This window comes from Ammospiza nelsoni, chromosome 19, assembly GCF_027579445.1.
Source record: "Ammospiza nelsoni isolate bAmmNel1 chromosome 19, bAmmNel1.pri, whole genome shotgun sequence".
In the NCBI taxonomy this organism is placed as follows: domain Eukaryota; kingdom Metazoa; phylum Chordata; class Aves; order Passeriformes; family Passerellidae; genus Ammospiza; species Ammospiza nelsoni.
The window spans coordinates 888,647-910,250 of NC_080651.1; the positions used below are offsets into that span (position 1 = coordinate 888,647).

The window sequence follows — 21,604 nt, forward strand, 5'->3', positions numbered from 1 at the left end:
TCCCCCTGTTTACATCCAGCTTCATGTCCTGGAAGCTCCCTCTCTCCTCCTGAAAGTTCTTTCTCTCCTCCTGAGAAGGATCAGCTCTGTGCTTTCCCATCCTGCAGACCCCAGCCCAGCGCCTCCGAGCAGAGCCCCTGCCTGCCCCACACCTTTCCAGTACAGCACCCTAAAATTTCCCCTCTCAACACCTCATGTCTGGTCTGGAGCCTGAAGGGATCCAAGTGCAATCATTTCACCACTTTTGCCCCCAAATGGCACAGAAGTGGGGCACAGCTGGTGTCCCCAAAACCCAAGCAGTGTGGGGAGCACATCCTCTCCTCCCACTGATGGAGGAGCCATCTGCCAAAGCTCTCCCGGGCCGATTGTCCGCTTTGGGGAGAGGGGACGAGGTGCCCGAAGGGGCTGGCGGGGGACGCGGCACCTGCGCGGGGGCTGCGCTGGGCGGGCGGGCAGAGCCCGGGGGCGCTCGGTTCGGTCCGCACCGTGTCCGTGTCCGTGTCCGCGTCCGTGTCCGCGTCCGTGTCCGTGTCCGTGTCCGTGCCCGTGTCCGGGGGAGGCTCCCCGGCCGCCGTGCCCCCACCCCCGCTCCCCTCGCCGGGCCCCGAGCGCCCTGCCCGGTCCCCGCCCCGAGGTGCCCGCACCCCCCGGCTCCGCCGCTCGAGCTCCCCCGTGCGCTCTGCCCCGGGAGCCGCCACCGCCGTCCCCGTCCCCGTCCCCGTCCCCAGCCCGCCCCGGCCATGCCGGGCCCGCGGCGGGACCGCCCGGCCGTGCTGCTGCTGCTCGGGGCGCTGCTGGCCGCCGATCTCTACTTCCACCTCTGGCCGCGGGCGCGCCGGGAGCTGGGCAGGGTCTCCCCGGGCTGCCCGTGCCCCGCGGCCCCCGCCGCGCCGCGCCCGCCGCTGCCCCGCGCCGCCCCCGCGCTGCGCCGCCTCTTCGCCCACCCGCTGTACCGCGCCGCCCCGCCGGGCCCCGCCGAGCCGCTGCTGGGCGCCCGCGAAGCCCTGCGCTACTACCGGCGGAAGGCGGCTCGATGGAACAGGTGCGTCCCGCAGCCGCGCAGCCCCCGCGCCCCGCACCGCGCACCGCCCGGAGCCCGGGCACCCCGCGCCCGCAGCGCCGCGATACCCCCTGCCCGGGTATCTCCTGGGCGGGTCCTTCCCGGGCACCCCTTTCCTGGCTATTTCCTCGGCATCTCCTCCTTGCCCGGCACCCCCTTCCTGGGCATCTTCTCCTTCTCCGGCACCCCCTTCCCGGGTATCTCCGGGGCACCTCCTTGCCTGGCATCCCCTTTCCGGACATGTCCTGGGCACCTCCTTGCCCGGCACCCCTTTCCTGGCTGTTTCCTGGGCATCCCTTTCTTGGGCACTCCGTGCACCAGTGGCTGCTGGCACTCCTTTCCCCTTCCCTTCCCTTCCCTTCCCTTCCCTTCCCTTCCCTTCCCTTCCCTTCCCTTCCCTTCCCTTCCCTTCCCTTCCCTTCCCTTCCCTTCCCTTCCCTTCCCTTCCCTTCCCTTCCCTTCCCTTCCCTTCCCTTCCCTTCCCTTCCCTTCCCTTCCCTTCCCTTCCCTTCCCTTCCCTTCCCTTCCCTTCCCTTATCTCCTGGGCACTCCCTTCCCGGACAATCCCTGTGCCCGCAGCTTCTGGGCACCCTCCTACCAGGCACCCCTTGCATGATCCCTCATTCCCTGGGTACCTCCTGGGCACCCCATTCTTGAGCACCCACTGCACGGGCATCTCCTGGACCACCCCTTCCCGGGGGCCTTCTGAGCGCCCCTGCATGGGCACCCCTTTCGCGGGTATCTCCTGGACACCTCTTTTCTGGGCACCCCTTGCATGGGGACACATTTCTCTGGCATCTCCTGGGCACCCCTTTTTTAGACCTCCTGTGCACTGGGATCTCTTGAGCACCCCCTTCCCAGGCACCCTCTGTGAGTGCACCTCCTGCACGGGCATCCCCTGGGCACCCCCTTTCTGGGCACCCCCTTTCTGGGCACCCCTGCCCTGGCATCCTCTGGGCACACTCTGGCCAAGCACTCCCTACATGGGCACCCCCAGGCACCCCCTCTCTGCACACCCCCTCTCAGGTACCCCTCCCTTTCTGGGCAGCTCTCCTGGGTGTCCCTTGGGTGCCCCCTGGCATCCCCAGCCCAGCTTGCCCCCCCATTCTGGCTCTGTGCCCTCACCCCTCCAGCCTGGAGGTGTCTCCCACCCTGCCCCACTGCCAGAGCCCAGAGAAAGCAGAGAAAGGCACCCCCAGCTCAGAGCCCTCTCCTGCTGCCTCTGCCAGCCCAGCAAGGAGGAAATTCCCTTTGCTCCTGGGGTGGGACTGTCCCTGCCCTGCGGTCACTGCCTGGCTGGGGACAGTGACCCTCAGTGCCAGCTCCAAGCATTGATTATCTGTACCCTGATCTAACCCCCCTTCCACCAGCATACAGCACCCCAGAGCTGCTCCCTGCACCCCCAAAACTCCTCCACTCATACACAAACCTGGATGGAGCAGAGCACAGAGCTCCTCATGGCATCGCCTCACCCACTGTCCCCTCTGTGGGACAGAACACCTGCAAGGGGGTGACAGCATGTGGGGACACCCCAGGGACCCCTGTGCTGGCACTGCCCAGGTTTGGTTTCCCCCCTCCTCCCATCCCCTGGGGCTGCACAGGCAGGATTCCCAAGTGCTCTCTCCACCTCCATCCCACTCCTCCTGCTCCTGTGGGGCTCTCCCAGTGCTGGTTCCACGTGAGATTTGCTGCAGGAGATGATGGGAAGCGATAATGGAAGGAACAGAGAAACCTTCATGGCCTGACAGCACCAGGGTCTATGCTCAGCCAGGGCCACCCCTGTGAAGCTCTTCCCTGTCTCCAGTCTGGATCCTGTTGAATCCTTTGTCCCAGCACTTGAAATCCATGGCTGGTGGGTTTGAGTACCCCTGGATGTGCCACAGACCCACCTTGGGTGCATCTTCTCAGAGCTGAGCACTGCCTGCTGGAGCCACCAGGATTTGGGTACCAAGGTGGATGTTTCCCCAGCAAAATCCCAGTGGGAATTGGGGATTTCAACCAAAGCAGCTCGCAGCTTGGTGGCACCATCAGAAACCCTGGGCACTTGCTGTAACCTCTGTTGCAGGAGAGGGAGAAGTCTGCACTCCCCAGTTTTATTCACCACGCTGTTAAAAGATGGAATTTGTTAAAAGATGGAATTTGTGCTGCACTTTGCCTCCTGCCCCAGGGTTTGGCTGTGCTGTGACTGGGAGGAACACTGTGGTGCCATTTGTCCTTGACTGACTTCACTCTGCACCTCCAGGAAGGGAAGAAGGCACAGTATTGATTATTCCTCACTCTGAAATAAAATATTTGGTGCTCATAAGTGGGTGAAACCTCCAGAGACCACAGGCTGAGGTGACACAACTGCTCCTGCAAAAACCTGCCCACAACCACCAGCGCTGCAAATTGAACATGGAACAGGTGGCACTCACCAGAGATGATGGATTTTATAAAATTGTCCATTTGCTGTGGGCACAGAGGAATTCCTGCCTCACCTGCAGAGCCTGTGTCCTCTCTGATGTGGCCAGGGCAGGGTCCTGGTGGAATTCATGGCTTTCTCTCCCACTGCATGGGTTCAACCAAGCTGCTGCTGAGGACTGAAGAGCAAAAACTCCACAGCAGCTCCACGTGCAGAGCCAGCAGCAGAGACTCAGGGCTGGGTGTCCATGGGATGCTCTCCTCACCACAACAGGATAAACAGCACATTTCTCATCAGCCCTGGATGTGGGTGTTGGCAGAGCAGCTTTGGGAGCAGCAGGACTCTGCCCTGAGAGGAACAAGCTGCAGTTTCACCCCGTTCCTCCAGCGCAGTGTCTGCCTTCATTTCTGCAGGCAGCTGGACATCAGCTGGAGCTCTGTCCGTCTGCTCTGTCCAGGGGCTCTGCCAGCTGGAGCAGCCCCAGCACATCCTGTTGGGACACCCATGGCTCCCCCACTGTCCTCCTCCAAGCCAGCCCTGTGTGCTCCCAGCACCACAGGATGCAGAACCAGCTGGAGAGACTGATGGGGATGCATGATGGAAACAGAAAAACAACAAAACATCCACACCTCTTCAAAACCCCTCCAAAAAATCCCCCAAAACTCCAGAGCTTATTTTTATCCTTGAAGGAGCAGCTTCCAAAGCCCAAACTCAGGATGCTGGTGGCCTGAGCAGTGTCACCCCACGCTGTGCCTCCCTCCCAGCCCAGCACAGAGCTGAAAGCCAGGGCAACCCCAGGCCTATTTATAGCAGGGCAGAAATGAACCCTGGTTTTATTTCATTATGCCTTTTGCAGAGATCTGGCTTTTTCCAGGGAAATATTTCAGGAATCCTGAAGGAAGCAGGGAGAGCTGTATTTTGGGTTGAAAGGCTGGGAAGGGACTGGCTCAGGCTGGGCAGGGCCCATGTGGATGCAGGGCTGGGAGCTGCCTCCCCTTGCATAACCACTGCATTTTTTTCCCCCTCAGTAATGCCTTGCTCACCCTGGGGGAACAGCCTGTGTGTGTGGCAGGCAGGAGAGCAAATATGGAAAAATATTTGGGCAGCTTCCCTGGGGAAAAACCCTGAGTCACCGCTGTCCATGGCACTGGGGTTTGCCATCCCTGGCTGTGGCAGGGTTAATAGCTCATTTATTAATTAAGGCTTTATTAATGCCTCACAACTCGTTAAGGTTGTGCCTCACTTATCCACAGGAAGGGCAGCAGGCTGGGGGTCAGGGCATTTCTGCTGGAGCCGATGGCATTCCAGGGCATTTCCATGTGCACAGGGAATTTTCTGCCTCCTGTGCAGAAGGAGCTGATGGCATTCCAGGGCCATTTCCACGTGCACGGGGAATTTTCTGTCTATTTTCTCTCTGAATTTTCTGTCATTCCAGGGTCATTTCCAGGTGCACAGGGAATTTTCTGCCTCCTGAGCAAACCCTGGTCAGGGAGGGCAGTGCCCCAGCTCCCTCTGACCATGCACACGTGGATTTTTCCATGCTGTGGCTGGCCCAGAGCAATGGAAAGACAAACAGACTGGGAGAGGGAACAGGCACATCCAACCTGTCTCTCCAGCTCCCAGAGGGCTCCCAGGACATCACTGTGTAGGAAATGAATTTGTGGGAAATCCTCAAAGCCTGACAGAAGGCTCACATAGTATATATGTGTATGTCAGCCTTGAGATAAGAAATGCTGACTTAAAAATTCTGTGGAATAAGACATTATTGAGAGAGAAATAGAACTGAAAACAATTTTCAAAGGATGGTATTGATACATTATGTTATAAATGTTTTAAAGCTAACCGTCTAAAATTACTCTTCAGAATTCTTACTACAATGTATTTTTCATACTTCTATTTTTCTACACTATCTATTTTTAGTTGCAAGGCTATCCTTTAAAACTTTATTTTTCTGTCTTACTCCATAATATTTCTAAGCCAACATTTCTTATCTCAAGGTTTACATCCACACACATACTATGTAAACCTTGTATCGAACTTTAAGAATTTTCTACAAATCCATTTCCTACACCACTGGAACCCCTCTGGGAGGGTTCAAGCCCTGCTCACAGCCAGGTTACCCGCCCTGCTCAGCCTGCTTGCATGGAGGAGGGTGATGGAAAATTGATGGAAAAATCCCAACCAAGCCCCAGCTGCTGGGCTGAGCAGGGAAATAAAGGAACCCCCAGGAGCCCTTTGCAGCCCCCAGTGGAAATTATCATAAATTATCAAGGATTATCGTTCGTTGGCTGATAAATGTCCTGGGGCATGGTCAGCCCTCACTGCTCAGGCTCTGGATGGGCTCTGGCTGGGATTGTGGCATTTCCCCCTGTCCAGCCTTGGTTAATGTCCTACTCCTTATCAGCCCTGTTTGCTTTCCTGCATGGATCCTGGCACTTTCAGTGCAAACTGAGCTTCATTTTCCCTTTATCAGGACTGGCTGCTGCACACATGGGCTGGACACTGTTAATGAGAAACCAAACTCTGTCCTCTGCTTTCAGTGACCTTTCATTTCCACAGCCCCAGCCTTGGAGTCTCTGTCACTGCTGAGCAAGAAATGACAGAGATTCACTCCAAGGCTGGTTTGCAGAAGAGCATTTAATTTCAAAAATCCTCTCTTTTATAGACGGATTCAACACATTCTGCTTGATTGGCTCACTAACAAAAACATCTTTCTCACAAGCAGCCCTTGAGAGGAACAGAAAAGCAGAGTAGGAAGACACCACCTGCAGGTTGTTTATACCAACAAGTTATCATCGTTTTTCTACAAATCCCTAAAAAAGCCTCACAAGGCCACTGTGAGAAAACAAAGCCCATTTTCTCGCTCCTTGTTGCATCCACAGGTTGAAGAAAATGCTGATTCAGTGGTTTTAGGTTATTCCTGAGCTTGAGAGGCTCCTTCAGCTCCACCTGCCAAAAAAGGGGGGGGATTGAACCTTGATTTTTTAGAGATCATGGGCAGGATGCTGCCACATGACCTCATAGCATCCCTGCTCACTGTGAATTTGGTCACAGAGGCAATTTGTAGCTTTCAGCGATTTTTTTCCCCCCAAATTCTGGGAAAAAAACTCTCTCAGAGACTCTGACCATCTCAGCCATTTTTAAGCCCTGCTCACAGCCAGATTAACCACACTGCTCAGCCTGCTTGGGTGGAGAAATGATGGAAAAATCCCAACCCACACTGCTCAGCTGCTGGGCTGAGCAGGGAAATAAAGAAACCCCCAGGAGCCCTTTGCAGCCCCCAGTGCCACTCCTTGGCTGATAAAGTTTGATAGAAGGGTGGCATGGTATGGATGTGTATGTAAACCTTGAGATAAGAAATGTGGATTTAGACATATTACAGAATAAGACAGACATGACTGAGAGAAAAATTGAACTAAGAAGTTTTAAAGGATAGCCTTGCAAATAAAAGCAGATAGTTTAGAAAAATAGGCGTGTAAAAGATACATTGTAGTAAGGCTTGTGAAGAGTAATTTTAGATGATAAGCTTTAAAGCATTTATAACATGGTATATCAATACTAGCCTTTGAAACTTGATTTTAGTGATTTTTTTTTCCCCAGCTTCAAGAAGGTCAGAGACTCTGACCCTCTCCTGCCTCAGTTTCCCCTTACCCACCCCATGCTCTGCTCCTGGCACCCTTCAGGCTCGGAGAAGGGAACTTTTCCACATCCCCATCCCTCTTCTCTTGCAGGAGACACAAGCTGTACTGAGAGGAGCTGACCCTCTCCCTTAACCCCATCCCCATCCCTTTCTTGTAGGAGACACAAGCTGTACCAGGAGGAGCTGAACCTGATCCTTTTCCACATCCTCATCCCCATATCTCCTCTCTTGAAGGAGACACAAGCTGCTCCCACTTCCACATCCCCATCCCCAGAATGTCTCTCTTGCAGGAGACACAAGCTGTACCAGGGGGAGCTGAACCTCACCCTTTTCCACATCCTCATCTCCATCCCTCCTCTCTTGCAGGAGGCACAAACTGTACTGAGAGGAGCTGAAGTCTCCCGTTTCCCCATCCCTCCTCTCCTGCAGGAGACACAAGCTGTACCAAGAGAAGCTGAATCTCTCCCGTTTCCCCATCTCTCCTCTCTCTCTCCTGCAGGAGACACAAGCTGTACCAAGAGAAGCTGAATCTCTCCCTTTTCCCCATCCCTCCTCCCTTGCAGGAGACACAAGCTGTACCAAGAGAAGCTGAATCTCTCCCGTTTCCCCATCTCTCCTCTCTCCCCCTTGCAGGAGACACAAGCTGTACCAGGGGGAGCTGAACCTCTCCCTTATCCTCATCCCCATAATGTCTCTCTTGCAGGAGGCACAAGCTGTACGGGCAGGAGCTGAACCTGACCCTGCCAGCCCCTCTCCCCCTGCGTGCCGAGGCCGCCTGGCTGCAGTTCCAGCTGGGCATCAGCCGGGACGGGCTCTACCCGCGCTCCAGCGCTGCCGTCAGCCGCCTGCTGCGGGACCTGCGCCACCTGCCCACCGTCAGCGCCGGTGAGACACGCGGATGGGCACGGGCATGGGCACGGGCATGGGCACGGGCATGGGCATGGGCCCCTTGGAGCCTGCCAGGGGGATGGCAAACAGTTTCAAACTCATGGAAATTTTAGGGAGATAGAAAGAAAGCTAATGCCAGGATTAGTAGGACCTGGGGTGTGATGATGTTCACAGGGGTCTGAGGATGAGGGAAGAGATGAGGATCTGACTCCACGTTTCAGAAGGCTGATTTGTTATTTTATGATATATATTATATTAAAACTATACTAAAAGAATAGAAGAAAGGATTTCCTCAGAAGGCTGGCTAAGAATAGAAAAAGAAGGAATGATAACAAAAGCTTCTGTCTCAGACTCTCTGTCCGTGCCAGCTCACTGTGACTGGCCATTAATTAGAAACAACCAACATGAGACCAATCCCAGATGCACCTGTTGCATTCCACAGCAGCAGATAACCATTGTTTACATTTTGTTGTGAGGCCTCTCAGCTTCTCAGGAGGAAAATCCTAAGGAAAGGATTTTTCATAAAAGATGTCTGTGACACTGGGGAAATGTTAAAAGTAGGCTCTGGGAAGTGTTAGGTCTTGTGTTTGCCAGATCATGTGAAATTGCACCTGTGATAAATGATATAATTGTTAGATGTGATGATTGTTTAGTAATTAGATATAATTATTGTTTAATCATTAGAAGAATCATGAGAAACTGTGTTCAAGTGTTAGAGGGGGGATCACAAGAAACCCATGCTTGAATGAAATCAATGTGTAAAATAGAACAATTAAGTTTAATAGTTAATAATTAAAGATTATCTAGTGACATATTAGGAAGTTCTAAGCTTAATAATGGAGCTCTGTGTGTTGTGTTTTAAGGCTTACAAGCAGGTATTGTATTTGAAATAAGCAAGCATTGTTTAACCAAAGGTACGTGTGCTTATGGTGGTTGGATAGAACTAGTGTCAATGTGCTTTTGCTTTGTGTGATTGGTCAAAAAACTTTTAAAGTGAGTTGTAACATTGAGTACACGATGTGAGCTGGTGGCATCTTCCCATTGTCACAACCATGTAATGAGGCTGATGCTGGAAAATAAAACAGTTCAAGGCTGTTCCCAGCAGTCCCATCCCATTGGGGATTTGTACAGAGCCCCCAGGCAGTGATGTGTCAGGACTGTGGGCTGACAGTCATGAGATTTGTGCATTTGTATGCAGTTGAGTGCTTGGCAGATTGAGTTTAGATGTAATGTAACACAATGTAATATAATATAGAATAATATAGAATAATAAAGTAATTAATTAGCCTTAAGTGATAAGATGGAGTCGGGTGCATCATTCCCTCCCCTCGCTGGGGATGCCTGTGGGTGCTGGTGGGGTCTCACTGCTCCTCCTGCCCTGCAGACTACAGCCAGGATGAGAAGGCCCTGCTGGGAGCCTGTGACTGCAGCCAGGGTGAGTGTGGCACCTGGGGTCCCCATGTCCCATCCCCAATGCTCCGTCCCCAGCTGGGCCAGGGAAACGCCAAGCCAGGCTCTGCTCCCTCCCATTAACCCAGCACAGGCTGGGATCACAGAGCATGGGATTATTCCGGTTTAAAAAGCCTCTGAAATGATGGAGTCCACCCCAAGGGCCATGTCCAGGCTTTTTTAAACGCCCAGGGGTGATGATTCCACCACTTCCATGAGCAGCCTGTCCAATGTGGGTGTCAGGACACCAGGAGAGCACTGGTTTCTGCTGGAGAGGGAGGGAAAAGTCCCCAAGGGGATGTGACAGAGGGGCTGCAGGGAAATGTGCTCTGTGGCACACAGGGGAGAGGGAAATAAATGGGAAGAGAGAGAGAGGGGAGTTGCTGTAAGGAGTGAGGGGATGCACTCATGGGGCAAGAAAGCTGGGTTGTGCTGGGGAGGTCACTGGGGTGTTTACAGGCAGTTAACATCCCATTTCCCAGTAATTAACACCCCATTTCCCAGGAGTTAACGCCCCATTTCCTGGCAGTTGTCATCCCCTTTCCTAAGTGTGAACATCCCATTTCCCAGGAGTTAACACCCCATTTCCAAAAGTTAACACCCCCTTTCCAGGAGTTAAGATCCCCTTTCCAGACAGTTATCATCCCATTTCCCAAGAGTTAACATCACATTTCCAGGAGTTAACACCCCATTTCCCAAAATTTAACACCCTCTTTCCCAGGAGTTAACCCCCCATTTCCAGGAGTTATCATCCCATTTCCCAGGAGTTAATACCCCCTTTCCAGGCAGTTATCATTCCATTTCCCAAGAGTTAACATCCCATTTCTGGGAGTAAACACCCCATTTCCAGGAGTTATCACCCCCTTTCCCAAAAGTCAACACCCCATTTTCCAGCAGCTAACACCCCATTTCTCAGGATTTAACCCCCATTTTCCAGGAGCTAACCCCCCATTTTCCAGGATTTAACCCCCATTTCCAGGAGCTAAGACCCCATTTCCCACGAGCTATGACCCCATTCCCAGGATTTAACCCCCATTTCCATGAGCTAACACCCCTTTCCTCCCCAAGTGGTGAAGCCCAGCGGTGTGCACCTGAAGCTGGTCCTCAGGTTCCAGGATTTTGGGAAAGCCATGTTCAAGCCCATGAGGTAAGGGCAGCAGAGCCCCCTGAACCCCTGCAGGGCGGGCTGGGACCCTCCTTGGCATGGGAAGGTCCCAGCCACCCCTTCCCTCTCTGCCCTCCCTACCTGGGGAGTGAAATGTTCCATTATTTTCCATTTTTCTTGGCTGCTCACACCCCCCCAGGAGCACACTTGGGTAAACACCAGCGTTCCCACATCTCTGTTGGTGTTGGAAATGTCTCAGTTTTGGGTGCCAGGTGCAGAAGGACCTTGGGACGCTTGTTCTCCTGAGATCCTTGCCATGAGGGACTGCTCTTCCCCAGCAGACTTTGGGGCTTGCCTTGCTTGTCCTTGGATTCCCCATAGTGTGTCCAAGAAGCAGCCATCAAACAGGGGATTTAAATTGTTTCTGCTTTATTTGCAGCCCCTTGGGACTCTTCACATCAATTCCCTCTCGCTTTAGTGTCCATGTGTGACAGAGCAGCTGGGATGATAAATCCTCACCCAGGAGGAGCCAGCTCCTCTCCCCTGGGTTTCCATCCACCTCTGCCCAGTGTCCACCGGGTCCTGGAGGGGAAGGAGAGCATCCACGGCCTGAGGGATTTCCTGTGTCTTGTCCCCTTTCCCAGGAATTAACATCCCATTTCCCAAGAGTTATCATCCCATTTCCCAAGAGTTATCATCCCATTCCCCAGGAATTAACATCCCATTTCCAGGAATTAACGCCCCCTTTCCCAGGAGTTAACATCCCAAGAGTTAACACTCCTTATTTCCAGGAGTTAACATCCCATTTCCCAGGAGTTACCACCCCATTTCCCAGGAGTTAACTTCCCATTTTCCAAGGAGTTAAAGCTGAGCATCAAATTCCCGTGCTGCACTTACTGGGGCACCTTGTGCCAGCCAGAAAATGGAATTAAATGGAGCTCCCACCTCAGGGATAGGAGGGCATCAGCCCTGAGCCCTCCTCTGTCTCCATGAGGATGTGACAAAAACCTCCTGAAACTTCATCCTAGGGGGGTCTAAGCCTGTGTCCTGTCCCCTTTCCCAGGAGTTAACATCCCATTTCCCAGGAATTAACATCCCATTCCCAGGAGTTAACATCCCATTTCCAGCAGTTAACGCCCCATTTCCGAGGAGTTAAAACTCCATTTCTCAAGAGTAAACACCCCATTTCCAGGAGTTAACACCCCATTTTCCAAGAGTTAACACCCCTTTTCCCACTGTGTGCCAGCCAGAAAATGGAATTAAATGGAGCTCCCACCTCAGGGATAGGAGAGCATCAGCCCTGAGCCCTCCTCTGCCTCCAGGGGGATGTGACAAAAACCTCCTGAAACTTTGTCCTGAGGGGGTCTAAGCTCTTGCTGGAGCAGATTTAAGCCCCAGCCAGCTCTTCTGCCTGCCCCAAGGTGCAGGTGCTGCTCCCTGGCTCCAGCTGGGCACGGAGCCCTTGGCTCTGACCCTGTCCCCATTGTGGCCCCCAGCTGTCCCTGTGCCACCCCTCGGTGTCCCGGCTGCCCAGGGCTCACCCCCTGCTTCCTCCCAGGCAGAAACGTGAGGAGGAGACTCCTGAGGATTTCTTCTACTTCGTGGATTTCCAGCGGCACAACGCGGAGATCGCTGCCTTCCACCTGGACAGGTAGGGCTGGCACTGCCCTGGCACTGCCCTGCTGCTCTTCTGGCCACCAGGGTCTGGGGAAAGACCTGCAGGGCTCGGGGAAAGGAAATTTCCAGGAAATTTCAAGAAAAGGAAAGGAAATTTCCAGGAAGCTCCAGGAAATTTCCAGGAAAGGAAAGGAAATTTCAAGAAAATTTCAAGGAAATGAAATTTCCAGGAAAGGAAAGAAAATTTCAAGAAAATTTCAAGGAAAGGAAGTTTCAAGAAAAGGAAAGGAAATTTCAAGGAAAGGAAATTTCAAGGAAAGGAAATTTCAAGGAAAGGAAATGGAAAGGAAAGGAAATTTAAAGAAAAGGAAATTTAAAGGAAATTTCAAGGAAAGAGGAAAGGGAAAAGGGGAAAGAAAAAGGGGAAAGGAAAAGGGGAAAAGTAAAGGGAAAGGAAAAAGGAAAAGGAAAGGGGAAAGGAATCCTCCAGTAGATCCTCCTGGCTCTCATCTGACACCCAGAGCCAGCTTTGCCTTGGCCATTGCATGGGAGCAGGTGCAGTCCAGGTGGGAACAGGTCAGATTCTCCCCTGGCTGTCACACATTGTCCCTCCCCTGCATCCAGGTGCCAATCTGAGCTCTGGGCACAGCTTGGGTGCCCTGCTGGTGGGGGAGGCACACACTCCATCAGCAATCAAGGTGTGCTTTGGGTTGATAAACTGCAGCAATGCAGTATTGAGCCCTCAGATAATGAGCAATTAACCTGGCACCTCTTCCCAGCGGGGTGTGTGTTTAATAAAATCAAAAATACCCTTCTGAAAAGATGAGGGCAGCAGCCTTTCCCTCCTCTGAACACCAGATCTCTGATGGTCAGGGTGGGTGGGGATCTCCAGTTTCCCTAGGATAAGCAGGACTAAATTAATTCCTGTAGCTCAGACTCAGAGAAAGGGAACAAAGGGAGCTGAATTCCCTTCCCAGTTCTGTCCCAACATCCTCACAGTGACTCTGCTTGACTCAGCCACCACCACCTCGCCCCTGCAGCTCCACTGCCACAAAAATGAGGCCAGACTGCTTTTCTGAAGTGCTTTGTGGTTTTCAGAGCTGAAAGATGCTGGATAAAAGCAAATATTTTCTTCTCTCTGAACATTGCTCAATAAGTAGCAGGCTAAATCCTGTTCTGTGCCCAATTCCCAGGGGCAGGGGGCATTACCCAAGGAGCCAAGCAGAGCCAGCTCTCCCCATTTACTGACTCAGCAATCAGCAGCAGCTTCCCATTGACTGCCAGGAATGCTTTCCTGCCCCAGGCCCTGAGGTTTTTAAGAATATTTTTGAGGAATGAGCTGGGCATGAGAGCCTCTGGAGGAGGGGGTGCCTCCTCAGCCACGTTGTACCAGGATCAACCTCTTTTCTCCATATCAAACCAACATTGTAGAGGGGCCTGAAGGGCTGCTCTGCCCCTGTTTGTGTGCAAAGGGTGGGGAGAAACCAAGGCAACGTTAGGGAAAGAGACAGGAATGCTGGAGAACATCCAGCTTGTTCCAGACAGCAGCTATTAAAATACCAAAATCCAAACAGAGCCACATTACATTTTGGCCCAGAGGGGTTTTTGCTGGAAAGAGTCTGGGTGCAGGGATCCAAAGGCTCCTGCTGGAAGGGGCAGGGGCAGCACCTGCCACCCCAGTGTGCAGCAGCAGCATCCCTGTGCCCTCTGTGCAGGATCCTGGACTTCAGGAGGGTGCCACCCACCGTGGGGAGGCTGATCAATGTCACCAAGGAGATCCTGGAGGTCACCAAGAACGAGGTCCTGCAGAGCGTCTTCTTCGTGTCACCAGGTGGGCAGGGGCTGGCTCAGGATAGGGCAAATCATGGCCCCAATTGTCTTCAAGGTCCCTTCACAGCTGACCCAAACCTGTGGTGTTCCACGGTGGGAGGAAGGGACTGCAGGAAAAAGGGGATGCAGGACTCATGCTGTGGTGCAGAAATGAAATTCTTGGGCTAAATGTGCACAAAAACATGGTTACTGCAGAGGTTCTCTCCAGCTGGAATCACCTACCAGATCTTCTCATTTGGCCTTTTTTTCTTAACCTTTCCCAATCTGTCTGTTGGCAGCTTGACATCTATGCCATGGATGCTTTGGGGTTTTCCTTCTTTTTTCTTGGATTCCCCAGAGTATTTCCATGAAACAGCCATCAAACGGGGGGCTCCAAACTGCTCTGCACTCATTTGCACCCCCTTGGGCCTCTTCCCATCTGTTCCCCCTCACTCCATCCCTCCCACATGAAATAATCACTGTCCCACAGTGGGGAAATGTGGCAGCAGCTCTGTGGGCACAGAGAGAAACACAGTTTTCCCAGGATTTTCCTGGGGAATGCTGTGAGAATGCTCAGAGAAGGAATTAAAACAATTCTTATCTTCACTTGCTGCACCTGTTGTTGTGAACACGTGGAATGTGTTATGGAGATTATGCCTATAATCCCCAGATTCTATCCAGGTAGGAATGCTTGGCTGGTGTTCCAGAACCTCCAGATTCTATCCAGGTAGGAATGCTTGGCTGGTATTCCAGAACCTCCAGATTCTGTCCAGGTAGGAATGCTTGGCTGGTGTTCCAGAATCTCCAGATTCTATCCAGGTAGGAATGCTTGGCTGGTGTTCCAGAACTCCAGATTATATCCAGGTAGGAATGCTTGGCTGGTGTTCCAGAATCTCCAGATTATATCCAGGTAGGAATGCTTGGCTCCTCCCTCTGGGCTCACATCTCCCAATGGGATGCTGCAGTTCTTATCAGCCATGCAGTGACATTCAATAGCTGTTATCAGCAGATGTTCTCCTCCCCAGAGGGAAGAATGATTGTGGAAGAGATAAGGAAAACTGCCCACTGAACAGAAAACAACTGCCATAGAATAGAATAGAATAGAATAGAATAGAATAGAATAGAATAGAATAGAATAGAATAGAATAGAACAGAACACACCTTGCCTTACATTCTGGCTCACCCTGTTTTCTGCTCTCCTCCCAGCCAGCAATGTCTGCTTCTTCGCCAAGTGCCCGTACATGTGCAAGACGGAGTACGCCGTGTGTGGGAGCCCCCATCTCCTGGAGGGCTCCCTCTCTGCCTTCCTGCCCTCCCTCAACCTGGCCCCCCGCCTCTCCATCCCCAACCCCTGGATCCGCTCCTACTCCTTCGAGGGAAAAGAGGAGTAAGTGGGTAAATGAGGCTGCTCCCCACATCTGCACTGCAGGGCATGGACACACAGACAGAGCTGCAGACATAACCCAGGCCAGGGTTCAGGGAGCCCATAATTAGTGTAATAATTAGTGTAATAACCCTTAAGGCCGTTTGCTGTGAGAAGATCAGAGAAAAGAATGAGAAACAATTCTTGTGAGCATGTAGAATGTGTTACGGAGGTTTGTTTACCAAAGGGTGGTTTCTTAATTAGCCAATGGTGATGGTGTTTTAAGTAAAGGACCAGTCAAATACAGCCATGAAAAACATCCACTGTCACATCAGGAGATGCTGTCCAATGGATCAAACCCTTCCAGAAAATTCTAACAACCTTCCCCACATTTGCTGCTCCATTGGCTGTGTTTCAATTCCAGCCTCCTGCATGCACCAGGGCAGATTTATTTCCTCCTCCTGTACATGTTCACACGGAAGATGGGTTTGAGGTATTTTTGTGATGCGGCAGAAGCAGCTGAGGGCGTCTCCTTTTCTCCATCTCCTGCAGGTGGGAAGTGAATCCACACTACTGCAACACAGTGAGGGAGATCTACCCCTACAGCAACAGCAACCGGCTGCTCAACATCGTGGACATGGCCATATTTGACTTCTTGATAGGTAATGACGGAGGGAAAGGAGTTCCTTTCCTTTCCTTTTTCCTTTCCTTTTTCCTTTCCTTTTTCCTTTCCTTTCCTTTCCTTTCCTTTCCTTTCCTTTCCTTTCCTTTCCTTTCCTTTCCTTTCCTTTCCTTTCCTTTCCTTTCCTTTCCTTTCCTTTCCTTTCCTTTCCTTTCCTTTCCTTTCCTTTCCTTTCCTTTCCTTTCCTTTCCTTTCCTTTCCTTTCCTTTCCTTTCCTTTCCTTTCCTTTCCTTTCCTTTCCTTTCCTTTCCTTGAAATTTCCTTTCCTTTCCTTTCCTTTCCTTTCCTTGAAATTTCCTTTCCTTTCCTTGAAATTTCCTTTCCTTTCCTTGAAATTTCCTTTCCTTTCCTTTCCTTGAAATTTCCTTTCCTTGAAATTTCCTTTCCTTGAAATTTCCTTTCCTTTCCTTTCCTTGAAATTTCCTTTCCTTTCCTTGAAATTTCCTTTCCTTGAAATTTCCTTGAAATTTCCTTTCCTTGAAATTTCATTTCCTTGAAATTTCCTTTCCTTGAAATTTCCTTTCCTTGAAATTTCCTTGCAATTTCCTTTCCTTTCCTTGAAATTTCCTTTCCTTGAAATTTCCTTGAAATTTCCTTTCCTTTCCTTGAAATTTCCTTTCCTTTCCTTGAAATTTCCTTTCCTCTCCTTGAAATTTCCTTTCCTTTCCTTGAAATTTCCTTTCCTTTCCTTGAAATTTCTTTTCCTTTCCTTGAAATTTCCTTTCCTTTCCTTGAAATTTCCTTTCCTTGAAATTTTCTTTCCTTGAAATTTCCTTTCCTTTCCTTGAAATTTCCTTGAAATTTCCTTTCCTTGAAATTTTCTTTCCTGGAAATTTCCTGGAAAGTTCCTAGACATTTCCTTTTGTTTTTTAGAGGGGCTGCTGTCTCCCCACAGCCCCTCCAATGTGGGGGCACAGGGGAGCCCCCAGACCCACCCCAACAAAGGTAAAGCAGCACCTTGGGCACATCCAGCATTGCAACAAATAACTCCATGCAGATCTGAAAGAAACCTTGGGATAATTCAGTCAATTCCCTGGAAGGAAGGCAAGCTGTGTCCCTCTGTGTGGCCTTTGCAGGGAACATGGACAGGCACCACTACGAGATGTTCACCAAGTTTGGGGACGATGGCTTCCTCCTGCACCTGGACAACGCCAGAGGGTGAGGCAGCAGGGGGATGTGGGGGGGAGGGGGAGGAGGAGGAGGAGGAGGAGGAGGAGGAGGAGGAGGAGGGCAGGCTCTGAACTCTGCTTCACCCCCCAGGTTTGGACGGCATTCCCACGATGAACTCTCCATCCTGGCCCCGCTCTCCCAGTGCTGTGTGTAAGTTCCAGCTGCAGGAGCATGGGAATCACGAGTGGAAAAACATCCACTGCCACACCAGGAGATGCTGTCCAATGGATCAAACCCTTCCAGAAAGTTCCAACAGCCTTTCCCAGCCCATCAGCACGAGGCGCTTCCAGGAAGCACAGAAATCTCCATCCAAAATCCTGGTGGAGCTTTGATGCACTTCTTCAAGCTTCCTCTTCTCGTGGCATGAAGGAGAAGCTCGTGATTTTAACCCTTTGTTCCCCCTTCATTAATGCACATAAATCAGCAGCTGCAAGTTAAATTTAAGAGGCAGAAGCAGCTGCTGTTTCCTAGGGTTTGTCTTCAGGAGATGTGGAGCCTTTTTCCTTGCTCTCCCTGCTCCTTCTCCCCCTCAGGGTGGTAACTGCACTCTCCCCACACACCTTTAATTTCAAGAGCTGTTATTTGCACTCAGCAAGTATTTTAATTTCTAATTGCAGGCTCGCAGGGAATCCTTCTCTTGAAATTTTGTGCAGCTTGAAATTAACTCTGCCTCTTAATTTGGCCTTCCTACCATAATATCCACAGGTCACAGCATTCCTATTCTTCCAGATCCACCTCCCAGAAACTCCTCTTAATTTAATAATTGTAAAAGGCAGGACTTGAACACCTTGTCATAAGCAAACAAGGGCCAGGAATGGCATAAAAACAACTTGTGCTACATGAAGGAGACACACAAACCCTCATTTCCCACAAGGGCTGATCCATTTGGAGTGGGAGAGCATCTGAAACCACTTGGGAAGGAAAGGAAGAGGTTTTGCTTAAGTAAGCACACAGAGGCCACAAATTTCAGCCTGCCCTGACCAACAACCTGGACTCAGCCCACCAAGTTCCTCCTTGCTCTGACACCAAGCGGAGCCATGAGAGCAGGGAAGCTCCTCCAGCCACTCCAACCGGGAGCACAGGGATGCTGACAAGAGGCTGTTAAACACATTCCCAGCTGAGTTCTGCTCCAAGCCTGGCTTCCTGCAGATTTGAGTCTGTTTTATCTGCCTCTCCCAGCTCCCAGCCTGTCCCACACGTTGAGGCCTGCAGTCTCCTCTCCCACACCACGAGTGGCACAAATACAGCCATGCCATGAAAGCCCTTTCCTGGAAGCATCCAAACCCTCCTGGAGGCACAGCCAGGCCTGAAGCAGCGCCAGGCAGGCTGCTGGAGTCCCTGGAAGGCTCGGGGTGAAAGGTTCAGCAGTCCAGCCCAGGCACAGGGTCACAGCCCCTGTGGGAGCAGAGCGGCAGCGCTTCCATCGCAGCCCTGTCTGTGCTGTGCTCTGTTTGTTTGTTGTGTAACTGTTCCAGCGCTCCATCAGCTGCTCCCCACGGGTCACAGCAGCCCTCTCTCCACCTCCAAGCACTGCTGGGACCAGAGCAAACACAGCTGGTGTTTACCCACAGCAGCCCCCGGGCCGAAGGACAGCGCACAGATCCTTGTTCACATCTGCTCTGGGCACAGCTTCCCCTGGCAGCAGCAGCAGCACCTCACAGCTGGGGTTCAGAGCTTCCTTGTCAGCCCTCACACTTGATCAATTGATTATTTTAGGTTTTTCAGGGATATTAATGTGGGAAGGTGATGTCTGGCCCTGTGGCAGCAGCATCCTCCTCCCCTAGTGCCGCTGCCCACACACACCTCGCTCCACACACATTCCTGATTTAGATTGGATATTAGGAAAAGTTTTTCCTGGAAAGGGTAGTAAAACATACTAGTAGGGTAGTAAAACATTGGCACAGGCTGCCCAGGGAAATCATGGAGTCACCACCCCTGGAATTCTTCAGGTGATGTGTGGATGTGGCACTCGGGGTTTGATGGTGCTGGGACAGCAGCTGGGCTTGATGACCCTAAAGGTCCTTTCCAACCTTGGTGATTGTCCCCAGCACCTGGAACAGCTTTCCCAAACAGCACATGGCCTGTTGGAGCTGCAGAGATTCAGATCAACCTTCCCAATGGATGCCCTGGATTAACAACAGCCTAAAAATACAAATTCTTGAGCTGCCTAAAATGGATCTGACTTCACCTTTTTCCACCTGAAAATTCTGACTGGGCTGAATCCAAATGGTTCCATAAACATGGAGCACTTTGCTTCCAAGATTCAAAGGGCAATAACTACAGCCACTGATTTATTTCAGTATTATACATGCTGAAGTCAACACATTTCTGCTGAGGATTAAACAAATGATTTCAGAACACTTCATTTCATGCCCAGAAGCATTCCAAGACTGCAGCTTTTCATCCCATTTTCTGTCAAAGCAAATCACATTTGAACCTCAGTACCCCCTAAGGTGAAAAGTCACAGTTACATCAGTTCCAGGAAATATTCCCTTTGTGCTCAGAGTTTTGACAGAAGATATTTTCTCATTCATGTCTTTTCATTTACCCACCCCTCTGCTCCCATCTCATCAATGTCATCCTTGGGGAGGTGGCACCACCCTGCAGGAACCTGGGGAACTGGGTCATCTCTGACTCACTCACTACTGACAACTTCACTCATATTTTTCCTCTCTGCTGACAGAAATTTGCAGTACAAATACTCTGGGAAAACAAAGGGAGAATAGAGTTTTCTGCAAAAAAAAAAACAAAACAAAAAAAAAAAAAACACTACCTTCCAAAATTAAAATTACAGAACTTCTATTCTAAAATTCTTTAAATTCCTTCCCCAGTCCCTGCCCTGCTGCTGTCAAGGAGCTCAGCTGCTCTTGCTGGGAGGCATTAAATTGTTGATTTTATTTTTTTCCAGAATAAAGAGATCGACGTGGCTGCGCCTGCAGCTCCTGGCGGAGCCCGAGTACCGGCTGAGCGAGGTGATGAGGGAATCTCTCCTGCAGGACCCCCTGGCCCCCGTGCTCACCGAGCCCCACCTGCTGGCCCTGGACAGGCGCCTCCAGCTCGTCCTGGATGCCGTGGGGAAGTGCATCGACACCTTTGGAGAGGCCACGGTGGTGGCCAACGACACCGCGCAGCCCCAGAGCCCCGCGGTGCACAGAGCCAAGCTGGACACTTAGAGCCAGGAGAGCCCTGCCAGGCAAGGGGCAGCTCCAGCACGGCTCATTTCCACCCACAAACACTCACAGAGACTCGGGGGGGAAATGTCAGATCAAGAGTCACAGCAGGCTCCTCTGCTCATGTTCAATCGGAGCTCCTGTGCTCGGGCAGTGGCTGTGGCTGCAGCAGATCTCTGCACACCTTTGGAGATTCTCTCCCAAATTTGCCCTAAACCAGGACAAAATTTGGCACCCAACGTGGGGTCCCTCCAGTAAGAAAACACAGCTCTGGGGTGGAAAAGCTGTGGTCTCCAGGTCTGGAGTTGGCCCTGCCCTTGGGGGGCTGAAGGAACACCTGACCTTGGTGTGCTCCACCTCCACAGGGGCTTGAGAAGGACATGGACTCGACCTGAGGGTGAGGGCTGAATAAAGAGATGCCAAGAGCATTTTCCTCTTAGTCAGTCTTTGTTCTGTGGTCACAAGTGTATATTTGAGATATACCTGCCCCTGGCACAAGAGAGGGCATGGGTCCATTCTGACTCTGTCAGTGTTGTTTTGGTTTACTGCATTGTTCATTTTATCCTGGTCAGACCAGAGAGCTTTGTGAGAAACACAGTAAAGGTCAGAATTTCAGAAAGCTGTGACAGCAGGCTCAGAAACAGAAAGAGCAGAGAACTCAAGAGCTGGCTGCAGCTGCAGAGTCTGAAAGTAGAAAAGTTACAACAGTACAGCAAGCAAGGACATGAAACAATGGTTTGAGTTTTAGGCTTGGCTAAGTTAGACATTAAGGCACTAGACATGCTCAGTGTCAGGAGCAGTGTCACCCCAGCCCACACTGACCTGTGCAGGTCTCACTGAAACCACTTCTCTGCCCTGCCTGAAGGGCCAGTCTGGATACAGAACACAGGCAGGTCTGTGCTGCCTTAGATCCCAAGGGAAAAAACTCAAACTAAAAAAACCATGCTGAAAATCAAACCACTCTGAGACACAGGACTGTATTTACAATTCAGGAACCCACCCATTTCTGGGGAAAACATTTTGCCAAACTGGGGAGAATCTATCTGAGATCATCTCCTCATATATTTTAAAATAATTTTCTCCTCGTATCTTTTAAAATCATTTTGGTTGTTGTGATTACCTGGAAAATACAAATAGTATCCCAGTGTCTCCCTCCTCTCCAAGTCTATGCATTTTGAGGACATGTAACAGAAATTGGGGACAAAAACAAAGCATGGGGAGGGAGTTTTCAGGGTTATTTCAGTTCCCAG

General features: G+C 51.3%; 1 protein-coding gene across 1 annotated transcript; it reads left to right on the forward strand.

The window, feature by feature from the left end:
* Positions 1-740: 740 nt before the first annotated feature.
* FAM20A (FAM20A golgi associated secretory pathway pseudokinase) lies at positions 741-20,782 on the forward strand. The gene is made up of 11 exons (XM_059485705.1): positions 741-1,042; positions 7,805-7,986; positions 9,374-9,424; positions 10,507-10,585; positions 12,102-12,194; positions 13,876-13,991; positions 15,176-15,356; positions 15,885-15,994; positions 17,091-17,172; positions 17,275-17,334; positions 20,093-20,782. Exons 1-11 carry the CDS (start codon positions 741-743, stop codon positions 20,355-20,357), a joined length of 1,521 nt encoding a protein of 506 aa, XP_059341688.1. The 3' UTR covers positions 20,358-20,782.
* Positions 20,783-21,604: the final 822 nt, after the last annotated feature.

Coding starts and splice junctions, on each gene's coding strand:
- FAM20A (XM_059485705.1), top strand. CDS start 741: ATGCCGGGCCCGCGGCGGGACCGCCCGGCCGTGCTGCTGCTGCTCGGG. Junction 9,425..10,506: donor AGCCTGTGACTGCAGCCAGG/GTGAGTGTGGCA, acceptor TTCCTCCCCAAG/TGGTGAAGCCCAGCGGTGTG. Junction 10,586..12,101: donor GCCATGTTCAAGCCCATGAG/GTAAGGGCAGCA, acceptor GCTTCCTCCCAG/GCAGAAACGTGAGGAGGAGA.